The sequence below is a fragment of the Gorilla gorilla genome, chromosome 7 (assembly GCF_029281585.2).
Source record: "Gorilla gorilla gorilla isolate KB3781 chromosome 7, NHGRI_mGorGor1-v2.1_pri, whole genome shotgun sequence".
NCBI classification, from domain to species: Eukaryota; Metazoa; Chordata; class Mammalia; order Primates; family Hominidae; genus Gorilla; species Gorilla gorilla.
This window is the reverse complement of record NC_073231.2, coordinates 137,847,712-137,874,763: the sequence shown is the minus strand read 5'-3', so window position 1 is coordinate 137,874,763 and position 27,052 is coordinate 137,847,712. Positions and strand designations below refer to the sequence as shown.

General features: G+C 44.8%; 1 protein-coding gene across 1 annotated transcript; it reads left to right on the top strand.

The window, feature by feature from the left end:
- Window positions 1-1,340: 1,340 nt before the first annotated feature.
- Window positions 1,341-26,942, top strand: OC90 (otoconin 90). The gene is made up of 14 exons (XM_055348238.2): window positions 1,341-1,404; window positions 5,338-5,403; window positions 6,732-6,788; window positions 9,522-9,696; window positions 10,065-10,177; window positions 12,097-12,225; window positions 12,389-12,430; window positions 13,728-13,778; window positions 14,792-14,839; window positions 16,376-16,429; window positions 18,056-18,181; window positions 19,168-19,339; window positions 22,041-22,147; window positions 26,386-26,942. Exons 1-14 carry the CDS (start codon window positions 1,341-1,343, stop codon window positions 26,679-26,681), a joined length of 1,500 nt encoding a protein of 499 aa, XP_055204213.1. The 3' UTR covers window positions 26,682-26,942.
- Window positions 26,943-27,052: the final 110 nt, after the last annotated feature.

Below are 27,052 nucleotides of genomic sequence, written 5' to 3'. Positions count from 1 at the left end.
GGCTGGGGTTCAGGAATCCCAGATAGCAGTTCCTACTCTGCCTTCAAGTTCTATCCAACAGTTTTCTCATCTCTAGAGTGGGGGCTGAATAGGATCATCTTTAGATCTCTTTAAACCCTGTTGTTTTTCCCTTCTTCAGTGTGAAAAACAAATGCAGACTGTTGAGATCTTCCATGAGCCTGGAATTATGCAGTTATATTATTATTATTATTGTTTGAGACAGAGTTTCATTCTTGTTGCCCAGGTTGGAGTGCAATGGCGTGATCTCAGCTCACTGCAACCTCCGCCTCCCGGGCTCAAGCAATTCTCCTGCCTCAGCCTCCTGAGTAGCTGGGATTACATGCCACCACGCCCAGTTTATTTTGTATTTTTAGTAGAGATGGGGTTTTTCCATGTTGGTCAGGCTGGTCTTGAACTCCCAACCTCAGGTGATCTGCCTGCCTCGGCCTCCCAAAGTGCTGGGATTACAGTTGTGAGCACCGCGCCCGGCCTATGCAGTTATATTATATACATTGAGTCATTTTGTGTTTGGAAGCATCTTGCCAGGCAGATACAATTGTCTCATTTTACAGAGGATCAAAGTGAGGCTCAACGAGGAAAGAACATGTGCCCAAAGTCTCACAGCCGGCATGTAGGAAAGTGAAGCCTCTAACCTGGTCTCCTGATATGTTCAGTGTCTATTTCCATCCCCTGCAGCCTCTCAGAATCCTTAAGGCAGAGGTGGTTTCAGTGAGTTTCATGAACATCCCTGGGATCTTACCTAGAGGTAGGACATGTCCCATGTCCCAGGAAGAGGCTTATGTTACTGAGAACATGAGTGACAGATTCCAAAGTTACCCACCCCTAGTGAACAAGTCTTCATGGATCGTGCATTCCTATGACTCCACCGTCACTGTGCCTACTTAGAACCTTCCACAGCTTACCCCTCTGAGGCCTTCAGGGTCCACATCATTGATATCCTCCTCCCTTTGCAGTCTTCTTTCCTGCCAGTCTGCCCTCCCCACAGCCAACTGCTTCCAGACCCTTCAGCTTTTGCTCCTGTTGACCCCTTTACCTAGAAAGCCTCTGTAATAATGCAGTGAGGTAAGGCTTATTACTTCCATTCTATCCAACAGAAAAATGAGGCTTTGAGAGTTAAGTGACTTGTTAGGGTGACACAATGGTAGAGGTAAGGTTTTAAGTCAGGCCTGTTGGACAAAAAACCCTTATAATGCAGTCATATTTTATGTGAATTTGAATCACGTAGAGGTGAGATGGTACAACAGAAAATGCTAATGACACATCCATTTATACAAATAGTTCAAAATAATGGAATTGGCACACATCTTAGCAGTCCAAAGATGGCAGCTGAAGACGTTATCATCTGTGATACATTACAGCCATGTCATACGGCCATGGCAACAGGTAATTGTTCATTAAGTGGTTTGGCTTGAGCTCAAGCTGAGAAATGCAACCTCAAACCAATAACTTGGGAATGGAAGGTGTGAAGAAGGTTATATAGCTAAAAATTATATGGAAAGGGCTGTCAGTCCTCAGGTATGTCAGGCTATTAATTGCGAGCATTTTACAAAATACTATCCATGTTCTGAGAGAACAAAAAGCTGCTTTAAAGCAGACACACTTTTACATCTTCAGAGAATGAAAGGGTGGGAGATATCATGGCTATAAGATCAACACTCCTTCCTGCTCCCTAATATCCTTCTAAACAATAACCGTTATGCATTCATACACCCTGACCTGGAGCTCTTTACTCTGCACTTATCCACTGTGAAAACATAAAGGATGCAAATTTTGAATTGCGTGAGATCCTCGGGCAGGTACCTAGTTGGACTAGATCTTTTTCCAGCCATGATCACTAGGCTGGGCTGCTTCCCCAAGAGCCTTGATTACTCATTAAGAAGCTGGAGATCTTAGAGAATCACAGAAGGTTTGGAGTACTGGAGTGGTAGGAGACAAACATAGGTCTGCAAGACTTGATAACATTGACACAAAAAAGTGTTGTAAAGGTAGAAGGAAATAACATCAGAAGGCATGCTACAGGTGCTTAAAGGTTAAGCCAGTTATTTGTTACTATTATCATTAACAGCTTCTTATGTTCACTGTTCCCTTTCCCCTCTTCATTAACACATGGGTTGCATTGTTGGACATTACCTTCATCGTCAACCTCATCGTTTCACCATGGAATTATCTTGGGGAGCAAATTCATCATGGAATTACCTCTGGGGACACAGACACCTTTAGCAGGTGGAAGAGCAGGCTCCCAACCCACACACCCTGTGGGTGCCTCAGCCTCAGGCCCCCTGCAGGCAGGCCCTTTGGTGAGATGAGTCATGGGGGGTTGCAGCTGCCCTCTTGTAGACTGTGCCCCAGCCATCCCTTGTGACGAAGTTGGCCAAACACTGATCCTTATTCCCTTTCCTGCTGTGCTCTGTGGCCGTGGCAGGTGCCACCCCTCTAAACCTCTGATATTTTACCTGTAAAACAGGGGGGAGTGGGGACAAAAGAGTCACCTTAAGACTTTCCAGATCAAAAGACAAGGACCCCAGTCATTCTGTCCATTCCCTTGATGATAGTTATTGACGCTGATAGAAAAACAGCTAAGGTGCAGAGTGTGGCTAAGGGTGTAGGGGGTTTTGGTAAAAGTTGCATAGGGTCATTAGAGGACAAGGGTTTTTCAGTCAGGAAAGATGGGAAAGAGGCAAAAGCGAGGACTTAATACTGTGAAAATGTGCGGTGTATTTGGGGGACCACGGTGGGTTAGTGCAGCTGGGACCATGACTGCCTTAGTCTCCATACTCCACCCATCCCGAATTGCTCTCAGTTCCTTCTGTGGATCCTGGGTCCTGGGCCTTTACAATGGTTTTCCATTTATGAATAAAAGCTTGCTTTAAAAGAAAAATATATTTACCCCTTTTAAAGTGAGGTGGCTCATTTAAAACAATTTTTCCCACTGACATATTTGAAAGTTTTTCTTTTCAATTCTGTCAAATTTAGCTTAGTCTGTCCATGCTGTTATAACAAAATCCCACAGACTGGGTAATTTATAAAGAACAGAATTTCACTTCTAACAGTTTTGGAGGCAGGAAAGTCTCAGATCGAGGCACCAGATGATTCAGTGTCTGGTGAGGGCCTTCTCGTTTTATCTTCACATGACAGAAGGGATGAGTGCTATGTCCTCAAATGAAAGAAGTGCGGAAGGGCAAATGGGCCTAGCTATTTCCCTCCAGCCTTTTTAGAAGGATGCTAATCTCATGTATGAATGCAAAGCCTCAAGACCTAATCACCTCCCAAAGGCCCTGATTTCTAATACCATCACCTTGAGGTTTAAGTATGAAGATATAAATTTTGGAGGAATACATACATTCAAACCATAGCAGGGTACATTGATGATAGTGGGTAATGCATAGATGACCATTTTATAATTCTAATTTTTAAATGTTTACTGTTTTACAATTTTTATAACTTATTTTTTTTCATTCCAGTCAGCACTTTACCATAGTTTCCCATTTACAAATAAAAGTTTCCTTTAAAAGTAAAAATACTTACCTTTTTGGAAGCAATGTGGCTTATTTTTTTAAAATCTCCCACTGACAGATTTAAAATAGTCTTTTCAATTATGTCAAATTTAGCTTTATATATTTTGGATCATGCTATTATGTGCATACAAACTTAGAGTCGCTGGAACTCCCAGATGAAACAAACTTTTTACAATTGGACAGTAAATAAAATTATCCTGTAATAAAACAACAAAAAAGTGAGTTGGCTTAAAATGTTGCATTAAGAAATGTTATTATGTGCATACAAATTTAGACTCACTGTAACTCCCAGATGAAACAAACTTTTTTATAATTGAAAAGTAAATCAAATTCTCCTTTAATAAAAAAAAGTGAGCTGACTTAAAAATACGCATTAATAAGTAATAGTAGAGGCAATATGCTAGTGACTGAAGTTTGAGGAACCTTGTGGGATGGTATATTGGTAGTGCCAGTCCTGGTACTGGTAGCAAGGACAAGCACCCACTGTTGTTATTCCTCTCACCAGTGGTGGTTTTGTCTCCACTAGGAAGGACTTGGCGAGCCTCAGTGACTCTCTCAGTTATGCATTGTGGAAACTCCAAGGGAATGAGTTTTATCAGAAGAAAGTGTGTATGGAAGTGTTTCCTGCTGGTATCTGTGGCCAGGGATCTTGCTAAATATACAACGTAGAACAATCTTGCTAAATATCAATGCACAGGACAATCCCTAGCAACAGAAAATTTCACAACCCAAAATGTCAATAATGTGAAGCTGAGAAACCTGCTCTAAGCCAAGCAAGGCCAACTTAGACACCACCTGGGGGCATCTTCCTGAACAGATTTAGTCTAACATGCTTCTGTGAAGGATGGCCCTTTGTGACTTTCAGATTGATGGGGCTTCTACACAGTGTCAGATGGACAGTGCTGACTCCATAACTCTTCACCTGACGAAGAAAGACAAAACCCTTTTGATCATTTCCAACTACTTACAAGCTTTATATTGCTGGGGAAAGAAAAATATGAGCAGGAACAAGTCTATAAGCTCTCTGAACTTTTAGAGAGCAAATCTGTGTTGAACCTGGGATTCCAACTCCCATATATTTGTCCCATTAGCCCAGGCTGCATCTTCACACCCCCAGCATGATGAAGTCTTGGCTGAAGGTGGTGGTTGTATTTGGGTACTGGTAGTACTAGGACACTATTGTTATTACACCATTAAGTAACATTTCTCAAGGCGAGGTTTCGAGACCATCAGCTTCAAAACTAGTTGGGGAGCTTGCTAAAATTGCTTCTTTCTGAGTCCCAGTCCAGACTGGCTGAATCAAACTTGAGTGAGAGCATAGGAATCAGAATGTTTACGGAGTCTGCATCCCAGGTGATTCTGATGCTGATAGTCTGGGGAAAACCCTTATCCTCTATTATTATATAAACTCCTTGGGGGTTGGGGTATTTTTCATGTATTTGCCTCTTTCCACCAATGCTTTATGTCAAGAAAGTCCAAAACAAACCTGCAATCTAAATAAAACAGGATGCTTCATACACAAAGATGGCTTCAAGATAAGTCTCCCAACCTCTCCATCCCCAACCAGAATGCCACTGTTAAGGCTTACCAATATAAGACATCAGGGCTACCCCAGCCATCCCCTTATTTCCTTCAGGAACTACCTCCTAAATCTAGTGCATAGCAGGCTCTAGGAAATATGCATGGAACTGAATTTATGTGAATTCCCATTGTTTGTCTGGCTGTCGCCTTCTGGCCTTAGTCCAGCAAGTGAATTGTATCAGTGTTTGTGCTTACCCTACTTTCTCTTCCTTATTTATAGGGGGCCATCCTCTGGACACTCCACATCTTCCACAGGAGCTGCCTCCAGGACTCCCAAACAATATCAGTAAGGATTCTTAGAACTTTTCTTAGGAGCAGAGTAGAAAGTTGTCTAGGATATTGGCAGAGAAAATGATCCCTTCTGAATACACCCTAGAGCCACTCACTGCTGTGGCATTTGTAAGTAAAGGGATTGAAGTGGGACTCAAAAGCATCTCCCCAACAATCTCCCCTGGTGTCTGGCCCAACCTTTTTCTCACAACTGAGACAAAGTCTAAAAATTTCTGTCAAAGACAAAGGTCAGCTGAAAAGGGAAACCAGGAGAAGGCAGGAAATGGGCTGACGTGAAGGTTATATATTAATTGTATCTTAGCTTCAGAATGAGCTCTGAGCTTCCAAGAAGGCAAGACCAAGAGGGATAAATGATATATTGCTTGCTCTGGTTGTAAAAAAGGAGGATCCCTATTTGTTTCCCAGGGAAGCGAAAATTTTCTCAGCGATAGTTTATAAGCACTTCTCAGGTGAGTCCCTGAAGGTGGGCATGGCTGAAGACCATAATGCATAGTGAATTCGCTGGTGATGTCAGCCCTGAATCAAGCATTCATTTCCAACCTTTCAGAGGAGTGAGTTGGGTCAACCAAATTATTCATGCATGAGTCCATACTTGCAAAGTAATCAGTCCCATTCAGATGCAAATGACAAGTGGCCTCTCTCCAAATGGCATAACTTCTAGAGGAAGTGCAATGCCCACCAGGAGGCCTTCTTTAATTAGACATTAAGACTCACAGGCCACACTTGGCATTTAGAAGAATCAAAGCTAAGGAACACAGCATGCCAGCAGGCCATGGCAGCCACTCCTCTTCAGCAAGAGTAGCCCTCACAGCAATCTACACAGCAGTCCTGGGGATCCCAGATAACAAACAACTCAGGTACAAGAGAATGGGACTTATGTGGAGCAGCTGTATGACCAGCCCCAGCTTAGAAGCTTCATTCTCCATAGGAATCAGTATCTCTAGTAATGACCTCGTGGGTATAATTTCTAGGACACCCAGTAGGATGACCGTTTATAAGAGTCATCACACTGAATGAGACCCAAGATGATGATTTCCTACCAGGTATTTATAGTTCACCCATAATTCCTGCCAGTCCAGATATACCTTACCACCCAGGGGTCATTTGTACCATTGTGCAATGCTACCCAGTAATGGAATTCACATTTCATCTCTATCAGGTTTCCATGGTAACCTGTGTTAGTAGAAAGCTAGCTTAGCCCAAGGTCAATTGTGTCTTTGGAGAATGAAGAAAGGTTTTATGTACACTTTACCTAGAGGGTGGACAGGGAGGTGAAAAAAAGGAAAAACCAAGACTCTCATTTGTTTTCTTTCTTACACTTAGATATCACATTCTTCAGTGGGATGTTTACAAATGTGGAAAGTGTGGCTGAAATTTTTGGTAAGTTAAGTCTAAAATTGCTTTTATCCACCAGAGGTCAGGGCATGTGTGGACAAATCTAAGGAAATTGCAAGGGCCTTGGTCTCAACCCTCGGAGCTCCCATGGCCTCCACAGCTACCTCCCAACAAGGAGACTCAAGTTCCGACAGAGTAGTGGTGTCTTTTATTGCAGGGTGAGCCACTGAGCTACCATGTGCCTTCCTATTCCTTACTTCATTAGTCCTGACTCACAACTCTCCAGGAAGGGAATGGTATCCCCATTTTATAGAAAAGGAAACTCAACCTAAGGGAGTTGAGTGACTTGCCCAAGACCACCCAGCTAGAAGGGAGGAGCTCTCCTTGGAATCTAGAGCTTAGTCCTGTACACCAAAGTAGTTTTATTTTTCTTCCCTGACTAGTAAACATAAAGTTTAAGAATGTCAAAGTGTGTCAAGGATCCCATTTATCAACTGAAAATCTATTATGTGACTATCAGGACACTATGATGGTTCCTATCATCAACTACTAAAAGTACCAAAAAAAGAGACTATAATATGATTGACATGAACAAAGACACTCAGAATTACTTTTGGGTCGGGCCATGCTGGGCATAAGGCTGTGCTTAAGCTGTTTGTATAACTAAGTGCAGGTGCCTTGTAAGTTTCTGAATGAAAATGCATATTTACATAAATACACGCATGCATAAAGCTTAGTGTTGCTTTTTCAATCAGCATAGAATTCTGTCTTTATTTTTCTGATTAGGCCTTGTGGGTACAAAACATGGGAAAGGAAGTTTGAATGAGGTGAATAGTATGAGGTGGAACTGGTCCTCACAAACTACTCCTGATGCCCTTAAGCTCCGTCTTGTGACCCTGTGCATGTTAAATCAGTAGTGAGGGGTAACCCATGCAGCACTCAAGGATCCTCTAGTCAGAAAGGTAGAGAATGGGGAGGAGAATGCGAGATTTAGAGTTGGAAACTGTTGATATGGTTTTCTTGCCAATTTTGTTTGCTGTATACTTTAGGGCAAATCATTATCCCTGGTTGATGCCTTAGGCATGTGTTTGGCCTTCGGTTTCTTTACTGTGAAATGTAAAGCAAGTTTATTTACTATGAATTGGCAGTGACAGAAAACATCTGCCTTGCAGGGTTAACAGGAGGCCTATGTGACAACAGAGAAAGCAAATGCTTTCCAATGCATTACACACTCCGCCAGGCTGAATTACTGTGCTAGTGAAAGCACCCAGTGCAGCTTCTGACACCTAATGGATGCTCAAAAGTTGTGAATATCTGTACCACATTGCTTCCCATACTGGCTTATAGTTTTATAGTGTCATCACCATATCATTTGGGATCCATTCAGTGAACTAATAGTGACTCAAATAATAAAGATATTTGTACCACATTTTCTTTATCCAATCCGCTGTTGATGAGAACCTAGGTTGATTCCATGTCTTTGCTATTGTGAATGGTGCTGCAATGAACATACAGATGCATGTGTCTTTTTGACAGAATGAATTATTTTCCTTTGGGAAAATTCCAGTAGCGGAATTCCTGGGTCAAATAGTAGTTCTATTTTAGGTTATTTGAGAAATCTCCAAATTGCTTTTCACAGTAGCTGAACTAGTTTGTATTCCCACCAACCAGTGTATAAGCAATCCCTTTTCTTTGCAGCCTCGCCATCTGTTGTTTTTTGATTTTTTAATAATCACCATTTTGACTGGTGTGAGATGGTGTCTCATTGCGGTTTGGATTTGCATTTAGCATGGAGGGAGTTTGGGGCCATTATCCTAAGTGACTTAATGCAAGAACGGAAATACAAATACCACCTATTTTCACTTATAAATGGGAGCTAAGCATTAAATACACGTGAACATAAAGACGGGAACAATAGACGCTGGGACCACTAGTCAGGGAGGGAGGGAGGCGGTCATAGGCTGAAAAAACCCCGGTTGGGTACTGCGCTTGCTGCCTGGGTGAGGGGATTGTTGGGACCCCGAGCCTCGGTATCAATTTACCCATGTGACAAACCTGCCTGTGTACCCTTTAATCTATAATAGAAGTTGATTTTTTAAAAAAAATAACAACAAGAATAAAGACATTTCATTATCTCAAGTGGTGTGAAGGCACCAATATGCATGTGGTAGTTCAACACAGGTATCAAAGACCCAGCAGCCTCTGTCTATCTTGCTCCACTGCTACCCTGAGCATATTGGTTTTTCGACTTTAGACTTGGGGCCTCCTGATTATAATGTGGTTGCTGCAGCTCCAGCTAGCACATCCTCATCCACATTCAAGGTAGAGAAAAGGTGTAGATCTAAAGGATCTTCCTACTTGCCTTTATTCATTGCTAGAAAAGAAAAGAAATGTTTCTCAGAAGACACTTAAAGACTTTGCCTTAAGGTTTTTTGGCCAAATCTGGGTCACATGCACAGCCATAGACCAATCAGTTGGTAACATGGGATTACCATGACCAGCTGAGAGTGATTATGAAATACCCTCAGGAACTTAGGTAGAAGGCTCACCTTCCTTAAGAACTTTCTAGTTTTGTCAGTAAGGAAGAAGGTTTAAATGGTTGTTAGGTAGAAAACCAGCAGGGATGATGGCTTAGTCTAAAACAGTCTTATTACAGAGTAGGTGCTTACTAGGTTGATAAGGCACCATCAGCCTGAGGTATAGGAAGTCCAGGGGACAGGGACGCCCTCCTAGTCCTAGTTCCCAGTGCTCATCAGGCCCTGCCCCCCACCCCCACAGATTGCCTGGGCCCCCACTTCACCTGGCTGCAGGCTGTCTTCACCAATTTCCCTGTGCTGATCCAGTTTGTCAATGGTATGAAGTGTGTGGCTGGTCTCTGCCCCCGAGACTTTGAAGACTATGGTTGCACCTGCAGGTTTGAGATGGAAGGGTTGCCTGTGGATGAATCTGACAGGTAAGTGAGTTCCACAGGTGAGCAAGACCAAAAAAAGTGAGCTCATGGGAGGCCTGGTTGATACCTTGGCAAGAGCACAAATACGGAAAAGCCCCTGGACTTGGGACTCAGGAGAGGGTTTAATTCCACTACCTACTAGTTGGGTGACTCATCTTTACATGGCAATGTCATCTGTGATCAGCTCTCACTCTCAGAAGTTATTAAGATCCTATGTTATGTCTGTTATGCAAAACTTCATTTTAGTGCACTGAATATTTAAAATAGACCACTGCCAGGATCCATCCAGAGACACAGAAAGATCATGAGCTGCCTGCCCTCCCTCCCTCTAACCCACACTCTCACCCTGCCTCCTCTCGGCCTTCCTACAGCTGCTGCTTCCAGCACCGCAGGTGCTATGAGGAGGCTGCTGAGATGGACTGTCTCCAAGACCCTGCCAAACTTAGCACAGAGGTCGATTGTGTCGGCAAGAAGATCATATGTGGTAAGCATCTCCAGGTGTCCCAGGGGCCTGGGCCCAGAAATGACAGTCCAGGGATCCCAAGCCTGGACCAGGCTGAGGGCATTGTGATCCTCTCACATCATCGTCACCACTGGCAGCATCATTGGCAGCACTTAGAGCCCCACGAGGGCTGGATCAATGGCATCTGTATCTTTCACAGAGTAAATGCACAATAAATGTTTTTGAGTTGAAATATTAGCTGATCAGCAAGTTATCTGATTTACAATTTTATACTTGTACAACACTGAGACCTTGGGAAGGGCAAATTGTTTGCTACTTACACATTGTGTAACATTGCAGAGTTATTTAACTCCTCTGACCCTCAAAAAGGGGAGGAGAAACCTACTTCAGAGATTAGTTGTGAAAATCAAATTACACAATGCTTGTGAAATGGTTAGCACAGGGACCAACATGTGTTAAGAACTCAGAGATGGACGTGGAGGTGGAAGTCGCGATATGTGAATAAGGCTTGCGGTGGTGGTTGCCAGTAAGAATCAGAAACACATAGGTTCAAATCTCAGTTCCCACTTTATTTGCTATGTGACTCCAGGAATTTTATTTCATGTCTCTAGGCAACCCTGGCGGAGGTAGAATACGCAAAGGCATGGAGGGAAGACAGAACACAGCATGTAGGGGTTCCTATATTACAGCCATACTTTATGTGTGTTTATTATGTGCTGTAGGCTTATACACAGAAACTCTGATCTTCCTTACAACCCTATTTAGAAAGAGGTCATTGTTTGTAGCTTAAATAACTTGCCCAAAGCCACACAGCTGCAAAGGGGCAAAGCCAGGGTTTGAACCCTGATCTGACTAACACTCAAGTCTATATAACATGGACTGGCTGGAGCATGGAGCATCAAGGAGGAATTGAGGGGAGGAGGTGGGTGTGAACCACTAGGTGGGAGGCACAGTGAACCCAGAAAACATGATTCATTCATCCATCCAACATATATGTATTGTGTACCTACACCAATGCAAGACAATCTTCTGTGTTGGGGATAGCCTGACCTTCTGGAATGTCCTCACCATTGTCAGACACTGAAGCTATCCAAAACAAATTGTATAGTATGTTAGAGAGGGACAAGAGCTGTGGAGGAAAATGAATCAGGGGAAAGGCCTGTGGAGGGAAAGGGGGGGTTCTCTTTAAATGGGAAGGTCAAGAAAAGCCTCCCTGAGATGATGAGAGTTGAGGATGACTTAAAGAATGGGCAGGAAGCCATCCTTGCAGATATATGGGAGAAGAGCAAAGCAGACAGAGGAACAGCTCATGGACTGGCCCTGAGGCTTGAGATGACTGTTGTGGTTGAGAAATAAGGGAGCAGTGAGACACAAATGGGTTGATGAGGAGGGAGTGGAAGAGGATGTGGCCTGAGAAGGAATAGGGGTTGTGGGTGGGGGGAGCAATCATGTGACATTTCCTAGGTGACAGTGAGACTTGTAGGTTGAGGTGGGAAGACGCTGGGACGTTCTGAACAGAATAAAGGCATGGTTGGACCTGAATTTCTAAAGGATTGTTCTGACTCCTGGATGAGAGTAGACTGAGCAGCAGGGTAGAAGCTGGGGGCATAGTTAGGAGGACACTACCATGACCAGGCATGAGACAAGAGGGCCTCAGCCCAGTGTGGTACAGTGGAGGTGTGGAGATGTGGTCAGACTCCATGTTGAAAGTGGAGCCAATAGTGCTGCCCTGGGTGCAAGTGTGAGAGAAGAGGAGTGGGTATGGACCTCGTTTGGGTCTACACCCCTAAAGAGATAAGAGCTGACATGAATGAGATGGAGATTGCAAGGGGAGTGGGTTTTTTGGCAGGAGAGATGAGGATCTCAGTCTTGGAGCTTGCATTACCTCTTGGGATTCCAGCTGAGATCTTTCCAATTGGCTATGCTCTTGCTGTGTGCAGAGTCCAAGGACAACTGTGAGCACCTGCTGTGTACCTGTGATAAGGCTGCCATAGAGTGCTTGGCTCAATCCAGCCTCAACTCTTCCCTGAACCTTCTGGACACCTCCTTCTGCCTGGCTCAGACTCCAGGTAGGAAGAACCTGGCTGCATCAGCCGTGGGGCTGAGGATCTGGACAGCAGCTGGTTTGGGATCAATTATTGCTGCATGTCTCTAGATGCCAAGTCCAGCATCTTCAAACCCTCCCTCAAACCCACTGCTCTCAACAGACTTTCCAAAGTGTTTTCTTTTCAGAGACAACCATCAAGGAAGAGTTGACAACACTTCTGCCCAGAGGTAAGGCCTCCCAGGGTTGCTGGCTCTTGAACCACAAGGGCCCAGATGCTGATGGGAGCCGGTGGATACACCTCCTCCACCAGGCCTGCCTCACTGGAGCTGGAGTGACTGTGACACTGGAAGTGGTCCTGCCTTCCCTGGCTAGGAGATGTGTTACTTCTGATAAACCCAATTCAAATGCCCAACATCAAATGGCCCCAGTGCAAACTCAGCCCCATGCTGTGTGGACAGGTGTGAATTTAATCCAGTGTGGATATAGACCCCAAGTTCATTCTCTCCCCTTTCTCACTCTGTAGTCAGAGCCCTGGTATGTAGTGTGACTGGGACAAGACGTAGTGCTCAGGTGGAGTGAAGTCTCTCCTAACTAAGTAAGCTCCTGGCTGCCACAGCCTCCCAGGAGCAGACCCACTACCTCCTCCTCTCCCTTCCTCCCCTTTCTCCATGCATTCTCCAGAGCCTGCAGCAAAAGGGGCAGCCTGGGTCCAACAGAGGCTTTTTGATGGGGAGGCTGCTTTTCGCATGTTTATTTTCAGAACAGGGTAGGTGCTTAATAACTGTTCACTGAACTAAGCAAGTGATGATTCCTAATCTAAAATATAGATCTTGCCAAAAATGGGAGTCAGGTTTATGCCTGCCACTCCTTGTTCACCAGTTTCCATGATCTCTCAGTCCCAACACCTTTAGGCATCTGGGGATGAGAAGTCCAAGGTACACCTTGGCAGGGCATCCTTCTCCTGGAGTTGGAGTCTCTCTCCCAGAACTAGTCATGCAGGGTTTGGTGTTTGTTAAAGAGAAAGCAGGTGTGTGTGTGCATGCATGAGTGTGTATGGATGTGTGCATGGGCATGTGTGGGGGTGTGCATGTGTGTACATGAGTGTGTGAGTGCATGTGTATGGGTGTGTGCATATGTGCATGTCATATCTCTATGTATCTTCTGAGTCCAGCACTGTTTTTATCCTCAACACCCCCTGCCTCCCTTTGGAACGGAGGTCTCCTCAAGCTGGGATATCTTTGGGGTTTTCAGTTCTTTTGTTGCCTTCAGCCAGGATCTGAACCTGAACCCAGCTGTGGCTGTGCTCCCTCCTGAGCTGGGATCTTGCAGAGCACTCCATGCTCTGGGAAGAGTAACAGGGGCAAGTGACTCCTAAGACAGGATGAACAGCTCTTCTAAGCAACCCCTTTCTCAGCCCCTTTCCTCCCTTGGGCCAGCAACCAGCCTGTTCTCCTTTGAGACCCTGTGCTTGGTTTTGACACTGTGTTGCATGAGTCACTGCTATTGGGAACTCTCTTTTTCCAGTGGTTCCTGTGGAGCCCACAGACGCCAGCCTGACAGCCCTTTCAGGAGAAGGTGAGCCAAAAGGGGCTAGTGTGGAACCCAAAGACACACAATGAGAGTGGGGAGGGGCTATACACGTTTAAACAACCAGATCTCACAAGAACTCACTATCACAAGAACAGCAGCAAAGGGATGGTGTGAAACTATTCATGCGAAATCCACCCCCATGATCCAATCACCTCCCACCAGGCCCCATCTCCAACACTGGGGATTACATTTCAACATGAGATTTGGGTGCGGACACATATCCAAACTATCTCAGTTAATATTTTAGGCTTTGTGAGCCACAGGGTCTCTGTCACAGTTGCTGAGCTCTGCTACTGTAGCATAAAAGCAGCACAGACAACCCCTAAATTAATGCAAGTGGCTGTGTTCCAATAAGACTTTATTTACGAAACAGGCTGAGAGCTAGTCTATCATTCACTAATCCCTGAAAGGGGATGATTACACCTATCCTTTAGAGTGCCATAAGGATTAAATGAGAGCCAGCATGGGGAGATTCTAGATCAGTATCTTCTCCCAGGTGTGGCTATAAAAAACAGCACACACTAGCAAATCGTAGGCTGGATACTGGGCAGCTTGCTTAAAATACATGATCTAATTTAATGCTTATACACCCCTATGGAATAATTGCTACAGCCTCCATTTTAAGACAGGTGATTGAGATTCAGAGATGAATTGTCACAGACCTGAGTGGCAAAGCTGCTATTAGAGACTTTTTCCTCCTAAACTCTCTCTTAAGCTTCCTTCCCACAGGGACCTGTTCCAAACCTCAGGGAAATAATGGCCCTTCACCCCTGAAGATGGCATTTGCCGGTCTTTGTGCCTAAACACAGGCCTGGCTCTAGTCTGGCCCCTTTCCTACTGAATTGAGACCTTGGTGAACACCACTGTGCAGCCATATGCCCTGATCAGATTACCCTAAGCCTCCTCTCTTACATCCTCAGCCCCCAAATCTGTTTCCCCTGTTTGGCTTTGGCACCTAGCTGAACCGATCATTAAAACTGGGTGATTTCTTTTCACAGTGGCTGCACAGACTGAGGCTGACAGACTGATCACTCTCTCCAAGAAAAGTAAGCAGAGGGGAATTTGGAAAAGGACAGCCTGGAATCCAGTGGAGAAATATTTCAAATATCTAAAAATCTGTGCTCAGTCCTGTGACCACTTCTTAATGGAACCTGAAATAAATATTATTATACCCATTTTACAGAATATGTAGGAAACTGAGGCTCAGGAAGAATAAAAGTTGCAAGTCACTCAGCAAGTAACTTGGGCTGTTCTCCAAGCCCAGACTTTAGGCTGTAAGACTATTTCTTTCCTTTATAAAATAGTGGCTCATAGAGAACACTGTCTTCCCTAAAAATATCTAGGCCAAAATTTCATCAGCAGAGTTAACCTAACCATTTACTCTGCTTTTGTAAATAACTATGGATCCTTTATTAATAAGCATAAATCAATGATAATTATTTGCCAATTACTTAGAATGAATAAGTAAGTAAATGGGTTCTTTGGTTAACGAGCAGTGATCTTGTTGAGGGCCTCCGATGTGCCAGCATATCATTCCCAAGCCCCTTACAAACATCCTCTGAATTAGTCTTCCCTGGTCCTTGGAGGCCTATCCTCATTTTACAGACAAACAAGAAGCTCTGAGAAGTAGAGTCATTTGCCCAGGGTAGTTCAGCTTGATAGTCCTTTCGTTCTGAGTCTATAGGTTTTGCTTTTGAATAGAACAATCTGCCCCAGTTTAGAATGGTCCAGAATCTCCCTCTTTCATGGAGCATTTGTGTCTATATCAGTCAATTTCAAAGCCTGGTTTTCATAGAACACTAGCATAGTCTTGATTTTTGAATACATTAAACTTAAGGTAGTTTCTGTCTTTCCAAAGAACTTTGTAGTCACCATCTCTAACATTTTTTCGTGTGGCACAGCCAGAAGTGAAATAGTCTGCCTAGTGGTTAAGCATACCAACTTCAACCAGGCTGCCTGGGTTTGCAGCCGCCTCCTAGCTCTGTGACCTTGGAAAAGGGACCTAACTTTTCTGTGTGTCTCCTTTCTCATCTCTGAATGAGGGTGAGCATAGAACCAACTCAAGGGGTTGTGGTAAGTTAGTAAAAGAAGCCCTTGCTGCCATACCTACCATGTAGTAGGAGCTTAATAACTGTCAAATAACAATAACAACAAATTCGGTTTACAGAGAAACTGAGGCTCAGTGGTTTTCCTGGAGTCACATAGCAAACAACTTCAACCACGCAATTCTGCTGTCTCTGTACTGCAATGCTCCTCTGTTCCAAAATGTACTTTTCTTTTAGTTTTTCTCCGAATTCTAAAGAAGCTGTTATTCCCAAAGTATTTGCACAAACTCACTTGCTTCCAGCCTGACAAGCTGTGGCTGCATTTGCCAGCAAGCCTTTTTCTGGGGGGTTCCCTTTGGCTCAGCAGCAGCCCTGGTCTCACCAGCTCGCTTAGGAAATCTCATGGTGGGAAGTCAGCCAGGGGCAGAGTGAAGAGCACATGGCTGCCTGTGTGCAGTGGGTGGGAAGAGCCTCTGGAAACCCAGGTGGGACAGGCTGGGGTGGATGCTCATGCTGTCTCTCTTCTTTGGGGAACAGAAGCAGGCCAAGATCAGGAAGGAGTGGGAGCTGCTAGGGCTACGTCCCCTCCAGGTAAGCCTACTGGGCTCCACCTGCCTATGTTCATGACACATTTATGTCCTTTGTCCTTGACATGTTTATGACATCAGCTGGGTTCCAAATGAAATGCACTGTGACCTTGTCAGCATGGGAGGTGACAGGGGCAAGAATCGGAAGCATTTATTCCCCAAATGTGGCAGCTGGTCCAGGGAGGGTGATTAACACCAAACACCCTGATCTAAAGAGAGTGAGGAGATCTCAAATTAGATTAGCACCAATAGTTCAGAAAGTTCTTCCTCAGGAGGTGAGGGCTACTGGCTATTCAGACTCAGCAGAGAGCAGACACTGGGCTCTGGGATCTCCTTTGGCTTGTAGAACGTTCTAGCTGGAGAGTCTTAATCCTGGATTAGATGTATGGCTATTTTCTCATTCACTGAGCAATTCTGATAGCTACTACTGACTATTTCCTAATTGCTAGGCATTTAACTAGAAGGATTATTCAAACACCAAAAGAGGTATTATTAATATAATTTTACAAATGGAGAAATTAAGATTTAGAGAGGTGAAGTGATTTGCCCAGGGTTATGTATCTAGTACATAGCTAAGCTAAAACTCAAACTCAGATTTCTTTAACACTAACTCGTGAACTCTTTCTACTCTACTACACTGACTAGGTGAGTTTCCAGCAGTGGAGAACATGATAGAAAGAAATTAGATAACTTGCTTCTATTTGTGGGATTGGAGAACTGGGCAGGATGCTAAACCTAGGAGACTGAGATTACAACAGGGCTTTAGTCTCATAGGAACTGGGGTTGAGTAAGAGGAAGTAGATGACCAGATGCACGAAGCAAACCAATATGGTGGATTTGGGGAAAGACTGCAATCCAGCGGGCACAAATATGCCAGACCTTACCCAATACTCCAGGAACTGAGCCTGGGTCAGCAGATTGGTGGGGCTGAGCCTGCTGCTGTTCTCTTTCCCTGTACCGGGAAGGCTGGAGATTTGGCCTGTGCATGGGAGACTTTGCTGCCTCCAGCTAAGAGGGCAGGTGAGACTGACACATCAGAGCAAAGGGGGATCCAGAGAGAGTGCCAGGCAGGTGGTAAGAGATGTGATGGCGAGGAAGGTAGGACCAGGTCACAGGCAATCCTTGCAGACCACAGGAAGGAACTTGCACTGGATTCTGTAAATAAAGAGAAGCTGTTACTGCACTTGAAAAAGGAAATAAGGGCTTCCAGGGGTTGTTTTGCTTGCCTACCTTGCTGTGTATCATGAGTCGCCTTAATTTCTCCACCAGTTTCTTTACCTCTTCACTTGCTGTGAGCGCCATAATGCCCCTTCACTGGGCAGGCATGTGATACTAAACATGACACAAACACAAGCCTGGGAGCCTCAGCAGTCCTCATCCCTGGGATGTCATCCAGGTGGTCTAGCACAGGCTCCCGACACTGTTAAGGTTATCATAGAAAATATGGAAATTCTCATGTAGAATTCATGGATCCCTAAGACTCTGCTTGGACATCTGCAAACCCAGTTTGAGGAACATTCACCTAACACTATGTTGTTCTATCTGCTTGCATTTGGCTTTCATATGTCCATCTGCAAATCTCTCCTTGAGCCACTTTTTGAATCCGAATCATGAAGTTTTTCATTTTCAGGATCTGCAGAGATAGTTGCAACAAGCGTTACAGCTAAAGTTGTAACCCTTGTCCCTGCTGGCATTAAATCTCTGGGGCTGGCAGTGTCATCTGTTGAAAATGGTCCTGAGGAGACCACTGAAAAAGGTGAGCAGAAGCAGTGTCTGTCCTCTCCACCGCTGGGATCTTTTGGTGAGGCTGTGAACAATCAACGTAGGCCACCTTTTCACACTGTGACCTTCTCATGGTGGTGTGACTAGAAGACATCATCCCCCTGACTGCATGAGCACCTTGAGGCTCAGAGGAGATGTAAGCTGCCTGTAGCCACTCAGCCACTGGGAGGCTGAGCCTGGGGGGAGGAGCCACAGTCTTCTGAGCCCCTGACCTTGTGCTGCCACCACTTTTACTGGCCCAGAGGGAAAGAGCTTGGCTTCGTCCACACCGTGCTTTATTGGAAAGCATGAAGCACTTAGGTTTTGATCATCTTCCCCCTTTGTCTCTCCTCCCTCTGATGCCTTAAAAAAGCCCCTCCACCTGCAAGGAGGCCACAGCCTGTTGGGCATACAGAGGAGGGGCTTTGTTAGTATCTGGGTGTGCCTTCCATGGTGTCCAAAGCAGAGCTATGGAGAAAGCTGCATTTGAGATTTGTGGACAGAGGAGGAAGGATAGAAGGAAGAGAAATAGAGACAGAGAAAGAGAGGGGAGTGGGGAGACGGAGAGGCAGAGGAGAGAAAGGCAAGCCCAGCCAGGTGTGCCAACCTGATGCGACCAGAAAGCATGAGAGTTCAGCTGGGATGCTCCCAGGATGCCAGGTCTACTCAGTAATAAGACGTGGCCCCAAACAGCATCTTGGGTCCTGACAAGTCTCCATCCCTTAAGGGGATTTAATAAGGAGTCTTATAGAGCATTAGAAGCCTAGGGAGAAAAGACTTGCTCTCCGAAAGACAATGCATCCCAAGCAGGGGATGAGCCATAACAGCTTTCCCAGAAGAATGGCGAGCCAAGGAGTAAGACATGGGGTTCCTTTGCATGCCTAGGGTTGTCCACATACAACCCGGAAGCTCACATGGCCTTCCTCTTGCGACGGCTGCCCCGACAGTCCTTGCTCTCCTGACAATTCCTGTTCCTTTCAGCCTGTGATAGATTCACCTTCCTGCACCTGGGAAGTGGGGACAACATGCAGGTGATGCCACAGCTTGGAGAGATGCTCTTTTGTCTGACATCCCGGTGCCCAGAGGAATTTGAGTCTTATGGCTGTTACTGTGGACAAGAAGGAAGAGGCGAGCCAAGGGATGACCTGGACAGGTATGGAGAGCCAGCGGTGACAGCTCTGGTGTAGTAATGCTGATGCTGTCTGCACCAGAGGGTGGTGACAGCCCTCCTGGACACCAGGCTGAAACTTGGGCCTCACTAAAAGCTTGGTGCACACAGTAGCTCACTTAGGTGGCTCTACAGCATTATAGGCCCACTTTCCTAGTGAGCAGCTGAGGCTCAGGGACTGACTTGTTTGAGGTCATTCACCTTGGAAAAGGCAGAGCCAGAAAGATCCACATCTTTTGATCTGGGGGCCTAGAGCCCTTTCAGTACTTTGACAAATACTGCCCAGCTACCCCAAGAGGGCCAATCTGCAAATACCCTTCAAATGACCCCAAGTCCACCTAATTTGCAATAACCAACATGTAGAATTGAGGTCTCCACTTGGTTTTTCCTGCAGAAGGCCACATTAAAATTAGCCTTTTAAGTATAACTTTTCTCAACACCTTTTAAATATAACCGTAATTTTCATGTGTACCACTCTTGAAAGAATTTTCATTGACCTCATGCACTCATTAATGTATTCGTTCGTTTAAATATGCATCAAACCCATACCGCTTGAGCTTTTGCTCTGTGCCAGCCACTATGCCAGGTGGTAGAGATATAACAATGATTCAACCTTCACAAAGCAACATAAAACAAACTATTTTTGCCCAATGGAAGCTTATTTGGTGAAAGAGATGGACAATTAAACAAAAGTACTACCCAATATAATAAATACAGTAGGGTAAACAGAAGAAACCATGGAGCACTCAACCTGAGTTTGAGGAATTTTCTCAAAGTAGCGTTGATCAAGTTTAAAGACTGCACATGGGGACAGCCCCTGTCCACGGCCAATGGAGAGACCTGCATTCAAAAGGCACATGTCCTTCTCGGATGGTATGGTTGCCAAAGCAAAATCAGCAGCTATCGATGAATTTTAGAAACACAAAAAGACAAAGCTTGTCATAGCTAACACAAAGGACACAGTAATGGCAGGAATATGGAGCATGTCAGCTGCAGGTTTGATGTGTGGGTGGCTGTGTTTTTTACCCATCCACTTTCTTTCCCCTGCCTCTACCTGTCAGCCATCCCGGCTTCATCATCCACCTCTGAGATTTTCAGTGAAGGAAATCCAGGCTCTGCTGCATAGTCAGCCTTCAAAACTTACCTCCCACCAGTGGACCCTAAAGAAGTTTTCACTCTAGCAAAGGTGATGTCACACTGTGCAGTCATAAGCATGTTTACATTCTGAGGTTCAACCGCATGCCTGCTGCTCTTCATGACAGAGGACAATTTAAATAGTGTCAAGGTTTTTGAGTACATAGCCCTCAATGAGACAAGGCAACAGATAGAAACAGCCAGTAGCAGTTTCTGTATTCTGCTGAACCTCTTGGGAAAAAGTGGGGATGATTTTGAAGGTGTTTCCTGATAACTGACCACATTTCACAAAAATATAAAATTTGACCAGTTGGGCAGGTAAGTTATGATATGGCTACTTCATATCTGTAGAAAGAAATTGAAAAACTTGAGGCCAACAGGAGAAAGCTCTTCACTAAGGAAAAGTTAGTCAAACTGATATAATTTTTTTATAAGAATTTATTTTCAAGACCACATATACTGTACATGATGGACAATTTCAGTGATTTTATGAGTATTTTGATTTATATATGATTTCTGATTCACTCACTGACTTTAGATTTTAAGCATTATATCAAGTATCCATCCCCACCCATCCCTGCCAAATACACACACAAGATTGTGTGTCTCTTTTGTGCTAATAGCTGAAGGAGGTAGACGCTGAACTCTAGCCAGTGGCTATGTGAGCATACAAGGGGGATTGTTCCTCTGATTGCTAGCAATGTGGAAAAGTTAATAAGCAGATAATTGGTTGAGAAGAGGTGCAATAAAAAAGCCACAAGAGCCTATGACTTATCCCTGCTGGAGCTGTGGCCTCCCAGACAAAGTGAGAGTTATTAAAAGAAAGGGAAAAGCTGAAAAGGGAGTATTTGGGGAGCAACTGTAGCTCCCTATTGGCTGAAGTCATCATAAGTTTCTTAAGGATGTCCACCTGGCAAGGGGGGACACTGGATATTGTGAGGCCGTATCAGCCAAGATGGGTGGATATACAAAGAAGACATTGACTCATTTTCATGTATTTACGAGGTCCTGATCTATGCTGGACACTTTTCTAGATGCAGTTCTTTATTTATGCTCAGGATGGTTACTCTGCTCTTTTTTAAGGCTAGGGACAAATGACAGTGCACTGTGGATGTGAGATTAACTCCTCTGTGTCAAAGATTGGAGGGAGTAAGGTTACTGCTAGCCCACATGGTACCTTTGCATAAATTTAAAAGGGTACCCCTTCCTTAAGACTCTATTTCCATCTGTTAGAAAATCGTTTAAATAAATATGTAAATAACCTATCTTTGCCATGAACAGTTACAATAAAAATCAAAAATAATGTTTTTTAATAATAAGATGCATACAATATAAGTGATGCCACCTTAGACGTGGCCTTTGTGCAGTATACAACCCGAATAACCATACGTGACGGCCCTTGGTGTGTATATGAGTCAGCCCTGTGTGCACTGGAAAGGAGGCACTGGCTTCCCTCACTACTATAGGGTATGTGGGAGAAGCAGGCTGTGCTTGAGGGGGTTCCTAGGGAAGCCAGGAGCTCTGAGAAGTAAAGGGTTTTCCTTGTTCTTAGGTGCTGCTTGTCTCATCACTGCTGCCTAGAGCAAGTGAGAAGGCTGGGCTGCCTGCTTGAGAGGCTTCCTTGGTCACCGGTGGTGTGTGTGGATCATACGCCCAAGTGTAAGTGCTGTTGGTTGCACATTGAGTTATTATTTCATTGAGGTCAGCATCGTGACTGTAGCTCAGACTTGTGGATGCTTTCCCAAGCACTTAACTGTGACTTAATACTCTTTTCTTCTTTCTTTCTTTTCCTTCCTTCCCTTCCTTCCTTCCTTCCTCTTTCCTTCTTTCCTTTTCTTTCTTTCTCTTTCTTTCTTTCTTCCTTTGTCTTTCTTTCTTTTTCTTTTTCTTTCTCTCTTTCTTTCTTTCTTTCTTTCTTTTCTTTCTTTCTTTCCTTCTTCTTTCTTCCTCTTTCTTTCTCTCTCTCTTCCTTTCTTCCTTCCTTCCTTTCTTTCTCTCTTTCCTTTCTTCCTTTCTTTCTCTCTCTCTCTCTTCCTTTCTTCCTTCCTTTCTTCCTTCCTTTCTTTCTTTCTTTCTTTCTTTCTTTCTTTCTTTCTTTCTTTCTTTCTTTCTTTCTTTCTTTTTCTTTCTTTCTTTTTCTTTCTTTCTTCCTTTCTTTCTTTTCTTTCTTTCTTTCTTGATGGCGTTTCACTCGGCCACCAGGCTGGAGTACAGCGGTACAATCTTGGCTCACTGCAACCTCTAACTCCCTGATTCCAGCGATTCTCCTCCCTCAGCCTCCCGAGTAGCTGGGATTACAGTCATGTGCCACCATGTCCAGCTAATTTTTGTATTTTTAGTAGAGACGGGGTTTCACCGTGTTGGCCAGAATGGTCTCTATCTCCTGACCTTGTGATCTGCCCGCCTTGGCCTCCCAAAGTGCTATGATTACAGGCACGAGCTACCGTGCCCGACCAATACTCTTCTTAATGTTGAGGCATGTATTATCATACCTCTTCCACTGATGAGGAGATTCACTGTCAAGGGGGTGAGCTGCCTAAGTCACAGGGCCGGTGACGAGCAGGCTGGGACTAACGTAAATAGCCCAAGCTTACTGATTCTCAGCTCTTAATGTGTGTTAACAGAATTAATCCTCAAAACAGTATCACGAGGTAGCACTATTATTCTTCCCATTTAGCAGATAAGGCAACTGAGGCCCAAGATCACACAGTTAGAAATAAGTGGGAGAACTGAGATTTGAATTGTAAAACCATATCATTTCAGAACTAAAGCTGATTCTTCACCACACCAGTGAGTTTCCAAGTAAATTTTTTCTTTTTCTAAGAAAGAGTCCTTTTCCCAAGGAAGATTTGAGGAATACTATTTTAAAATGGGGGACTGGCCCTGGCTGAAGAGCGAGGTGTTCCTGCAGCTCCACTCCTCTCTATGGTAGAAACCAGAGGCTCCTCTGTATCCCTTCAGGGCCTCAGGCAGGGACCACTCTGAAAACTGCAATCCCCATGAGCATGCCCCTGATAGCAAATGGAGACTTGCTGTAGAATTGACTTTATCTGCATTCTCCAGCTCCATTTCCTCATTCATATTGGTGGATGCATTTTCCTTATGCTTTGCAGTTTAAAAGGAAACACTTGCCCTAGAATTTCACAGAGGCCCTATAAGAGTTTGTTCTCATTTTCATTTTCGTCTGGGGCAGCCCACTGGCTGGACCTTCCATCCCTTCTTCTTCCTCTACACAACCTCAGCACAGTGCATGGACTGCCATATTATCTTGCCTTGTACGATCAGGTATGTCTGTCACATCCCAGGAGCTTTGTGTTTACATATCACTCTCTCATTCATTCACTCATTCATTCGTTCATTCTATTATCCACTTAACCAACAAACCTTCACCAGGAACCAGGAAAACAATGAACTTTCATGATCCTTGCCTCAAATTGCTCACAGCTTGGACGGAAGAGATGTAGGCAAGCAACTAACTATTCTAATCTCATGTAGTATGTACTAACAGTTAGCACAGGGGCCCTGGGAATGTGGGTAAAGGCACTTGAGTCTACAGTATAGCAATGAGAACAGGATAATTTGGGAAAATTCAAGAGAGGTGTGAGATGAGATTTACCACATTCCCAGATGGCCATACTGGGCATGGATATTCCAAGCAAAGGGAAAAGGGAAAAATGGTGGTGTCTGGGGAATGCTGGGCAGTGTAGGGACAACTGAGCTGTGGTTCTGTATTGCTGGAACAGAAAGTGGAAGTGGGAGGCCTGGTTGTAGTGCAAGGTGAGGTTGAGGAGACAGACAGGTGCCAGATCATGAGCCCAAGAAACCCATTTGCAAGACTGAAGCATTTCCATTTTTTCCTATAGGGGATGAGGAGCCAGGGGAGGGTTTAGAGCCCATGAGTTGTCACATGATGCAATCATGCCAGGAGGTCTCACCTGCTGGGCTGAAGCCTTGCTCTCCCTTCCTCCAATATCACAGAATCCAGGAACACTGCATCTGAAGATTGAACTGATTCACAGCTTCAGTAAACCAGTTCTGACCCTCTGTGAGATTTAAGGATAGCCTCCTGTACCAGATGCCAGGTATTAGTTGATGAGATATGAGAGCATCTCAAATCCTGGCCTGTGCTATCATAAGATAAATGCAGGGAGGAAGGACAGAGTGGCTCTGGGGAACAGGACCTCTTCATGTCTCCACTGTGCTCTCACACTTGGTACATTTTCCTCCTCTTCTTGTCACTTCCTGCTGCTGAAATGCAACTGGCATGTCTGGGGCTGATGTGGAGACCAAGTTAGGAGGCTTGGAAGGCCTCTGTGGTATATGATAGGAAAAAATCTGGTTGATGAACATTTCAAAGTAGGATTAGATGCCAAAAAAATCCCTTAGCTTCATTGAAAACCACAGATAACAAGGATAATATTTGTAGAAAGCTTATGTATGTGTAGAACCTTCAAAGATATTATTTCATTTGAGTCACACCACTCCCACTGCATGCAACTCATACATTGAAAAAAATAGGGTTGGTTTGCCAGATCTAGCAAATAAAAATACATGATGCCCAGTTAAATTTGAATTTCAGATAATCAATGAACTTTTTTTTGTATAAGTATGTCCTAAATGGAAGTATATTCAAACGTATTAACTGAAATTCAAATTTAACTGATCATCTATATTTTATCTGGTAATATGAATGATGAATAGGGAAATTCTGGCCCAGAGAAGGAAGAAGTAACCATCAAATCTAACACATATTTCCTTAGCACTAACTTGGGAAATATTTTTCAAGGTTTGAGTTAGGTGCTTGGACTCTGCTCTGTCAGCAAGGTTCTCTGTCCAGCAGTGTTACCGGCAGCAAATCCAGACAGGCTCTGCAGTCCTTGATCCGAATCTCTTCTTGGGAGAAAGAATTCAGCCAAGAGACAGAAGTACATCTAAGGCAGAAACAAGAGTTTACTGAAGCAAAGTAAAGTACACTTGGAAGGGGCCAAGCAGGCAACTTGAAAGATTTGAGTGTCCTGCCTGATGGTTGGCTCAGGGCTCTTACAGATTTGCTATTTTCTGTCTTTTTCCCTCAATCTCTTCCTTTCATCCCTCCCCCTGGGCAGGCTGTTAGCTAATCACTGCATGCACAATGACTTGCCAGTATCTAGGAAGGGTCACAGGCACCCTTTGCTGGTTGAAGTTTTGTGCATACTCTCTTAGGGCAATTTCCCCTTACTGGTCTAGCACCCTCAGAAGAAGGGAATAGATGGGTCAAATGCTGCCAATTTTGCCCTTACTGTGCATGCCTGGACATGTCCCCAGAGGAAGGTCAAACTTGCCATTTTAAGTTTTTATTGGGAAGTTGCCCACTAGCTCAAGGTATCTCCTGTTAGGAAATTTTCTCATCCCTGTTGCCAGCTGCCTTACAATTGCCTGACAGTCACCTGACAGTTGCCTGATATTCTTTGGGGCCCTATCCTGCCCTGCTCATATCTACCTATCTACCTACTGTAACACCAGGAGTAAAAAATGGATACATAAACAGACAATGACTGTACAATGTGATTAACACATAACCTGCAGTGATAGAAAAAAACACGAAGTGGGATTCCATGGGAGCCCACAGGAAAGACACTTCCCTTAGCCTGGCAGCTCAGGCAAACTTTCTGGAGGAGGGGAAGCCAGCCTAGTCTTGACAGACACTAGTTGAGAGCATTGAGAGCATTCCTGGCAGAGGGATCATTCCCAGCAGGAGGAGAAAGTTGGAAAATTACCAGCCATATAAGGTGGATACCCTGAAGGTGTGTGGAAGATGGGGAGGAAGGAGAAGGGCTGAGGGATGGCCAGGGCCGTGGGGGCCTCCCAGTGCCATCCTCAGAGGTCTCATGGCTTCTACTCTGCTCTTTCCTTCTAAGGTGGGGGCCAAAGCCTGTGTGAGAAGTTGCTCTGTGCCTGTGACCAGACGGCAGCTGAGTGCATGACCTCTGCCTCCTTTAACCAAAGCCTCAAGTCCCCAAGCAGACTCGGGTGCCCTGGGCAGCCAGCAGCCTGTGAAGACAGCCTGCACCCTGTGCCCGCAGCCCCCACCCTGGGCTCCAGCTCTGAGGAGGACAGCGAGGAGGACCCTCCACAGGAGGACCTCAGCAGAGCCAAGAGGTTTCTGCGGAAGTCACTGGGTCCCTTGGGGATCGGGCCCCTTCATGGAAGATAGATGCCCAGAGAAAATGGCTAACACCCTCAGTAGCGTGGCTCCTGCTCCACCTTCAGCTCTTTATCTCTCAGCCACCTCTGTCCCTTGGAGCCTTCTTCCCTTCCTTTAACCCAGAGGCCGGGAGGGAACAGAGGCCGTGAGCCCTGCCCATGCCTCATCACCTGTGGTCACCTCACAAGCCAATGTACACTTGGAGAAGGCAGACCATGGTACCTCCATGCTCCTTTAGTGCACTGTGGAAGCTCAATAAATACTCCAATCAACATGCTCTGATTGTTTTGCTTTTAAGACATGTTTAGATACTGTCTCATGAGTACATTATAAAAGTGAGATGGAGACAATGGAGGAAAAAATACCTCAACTTCCTAATC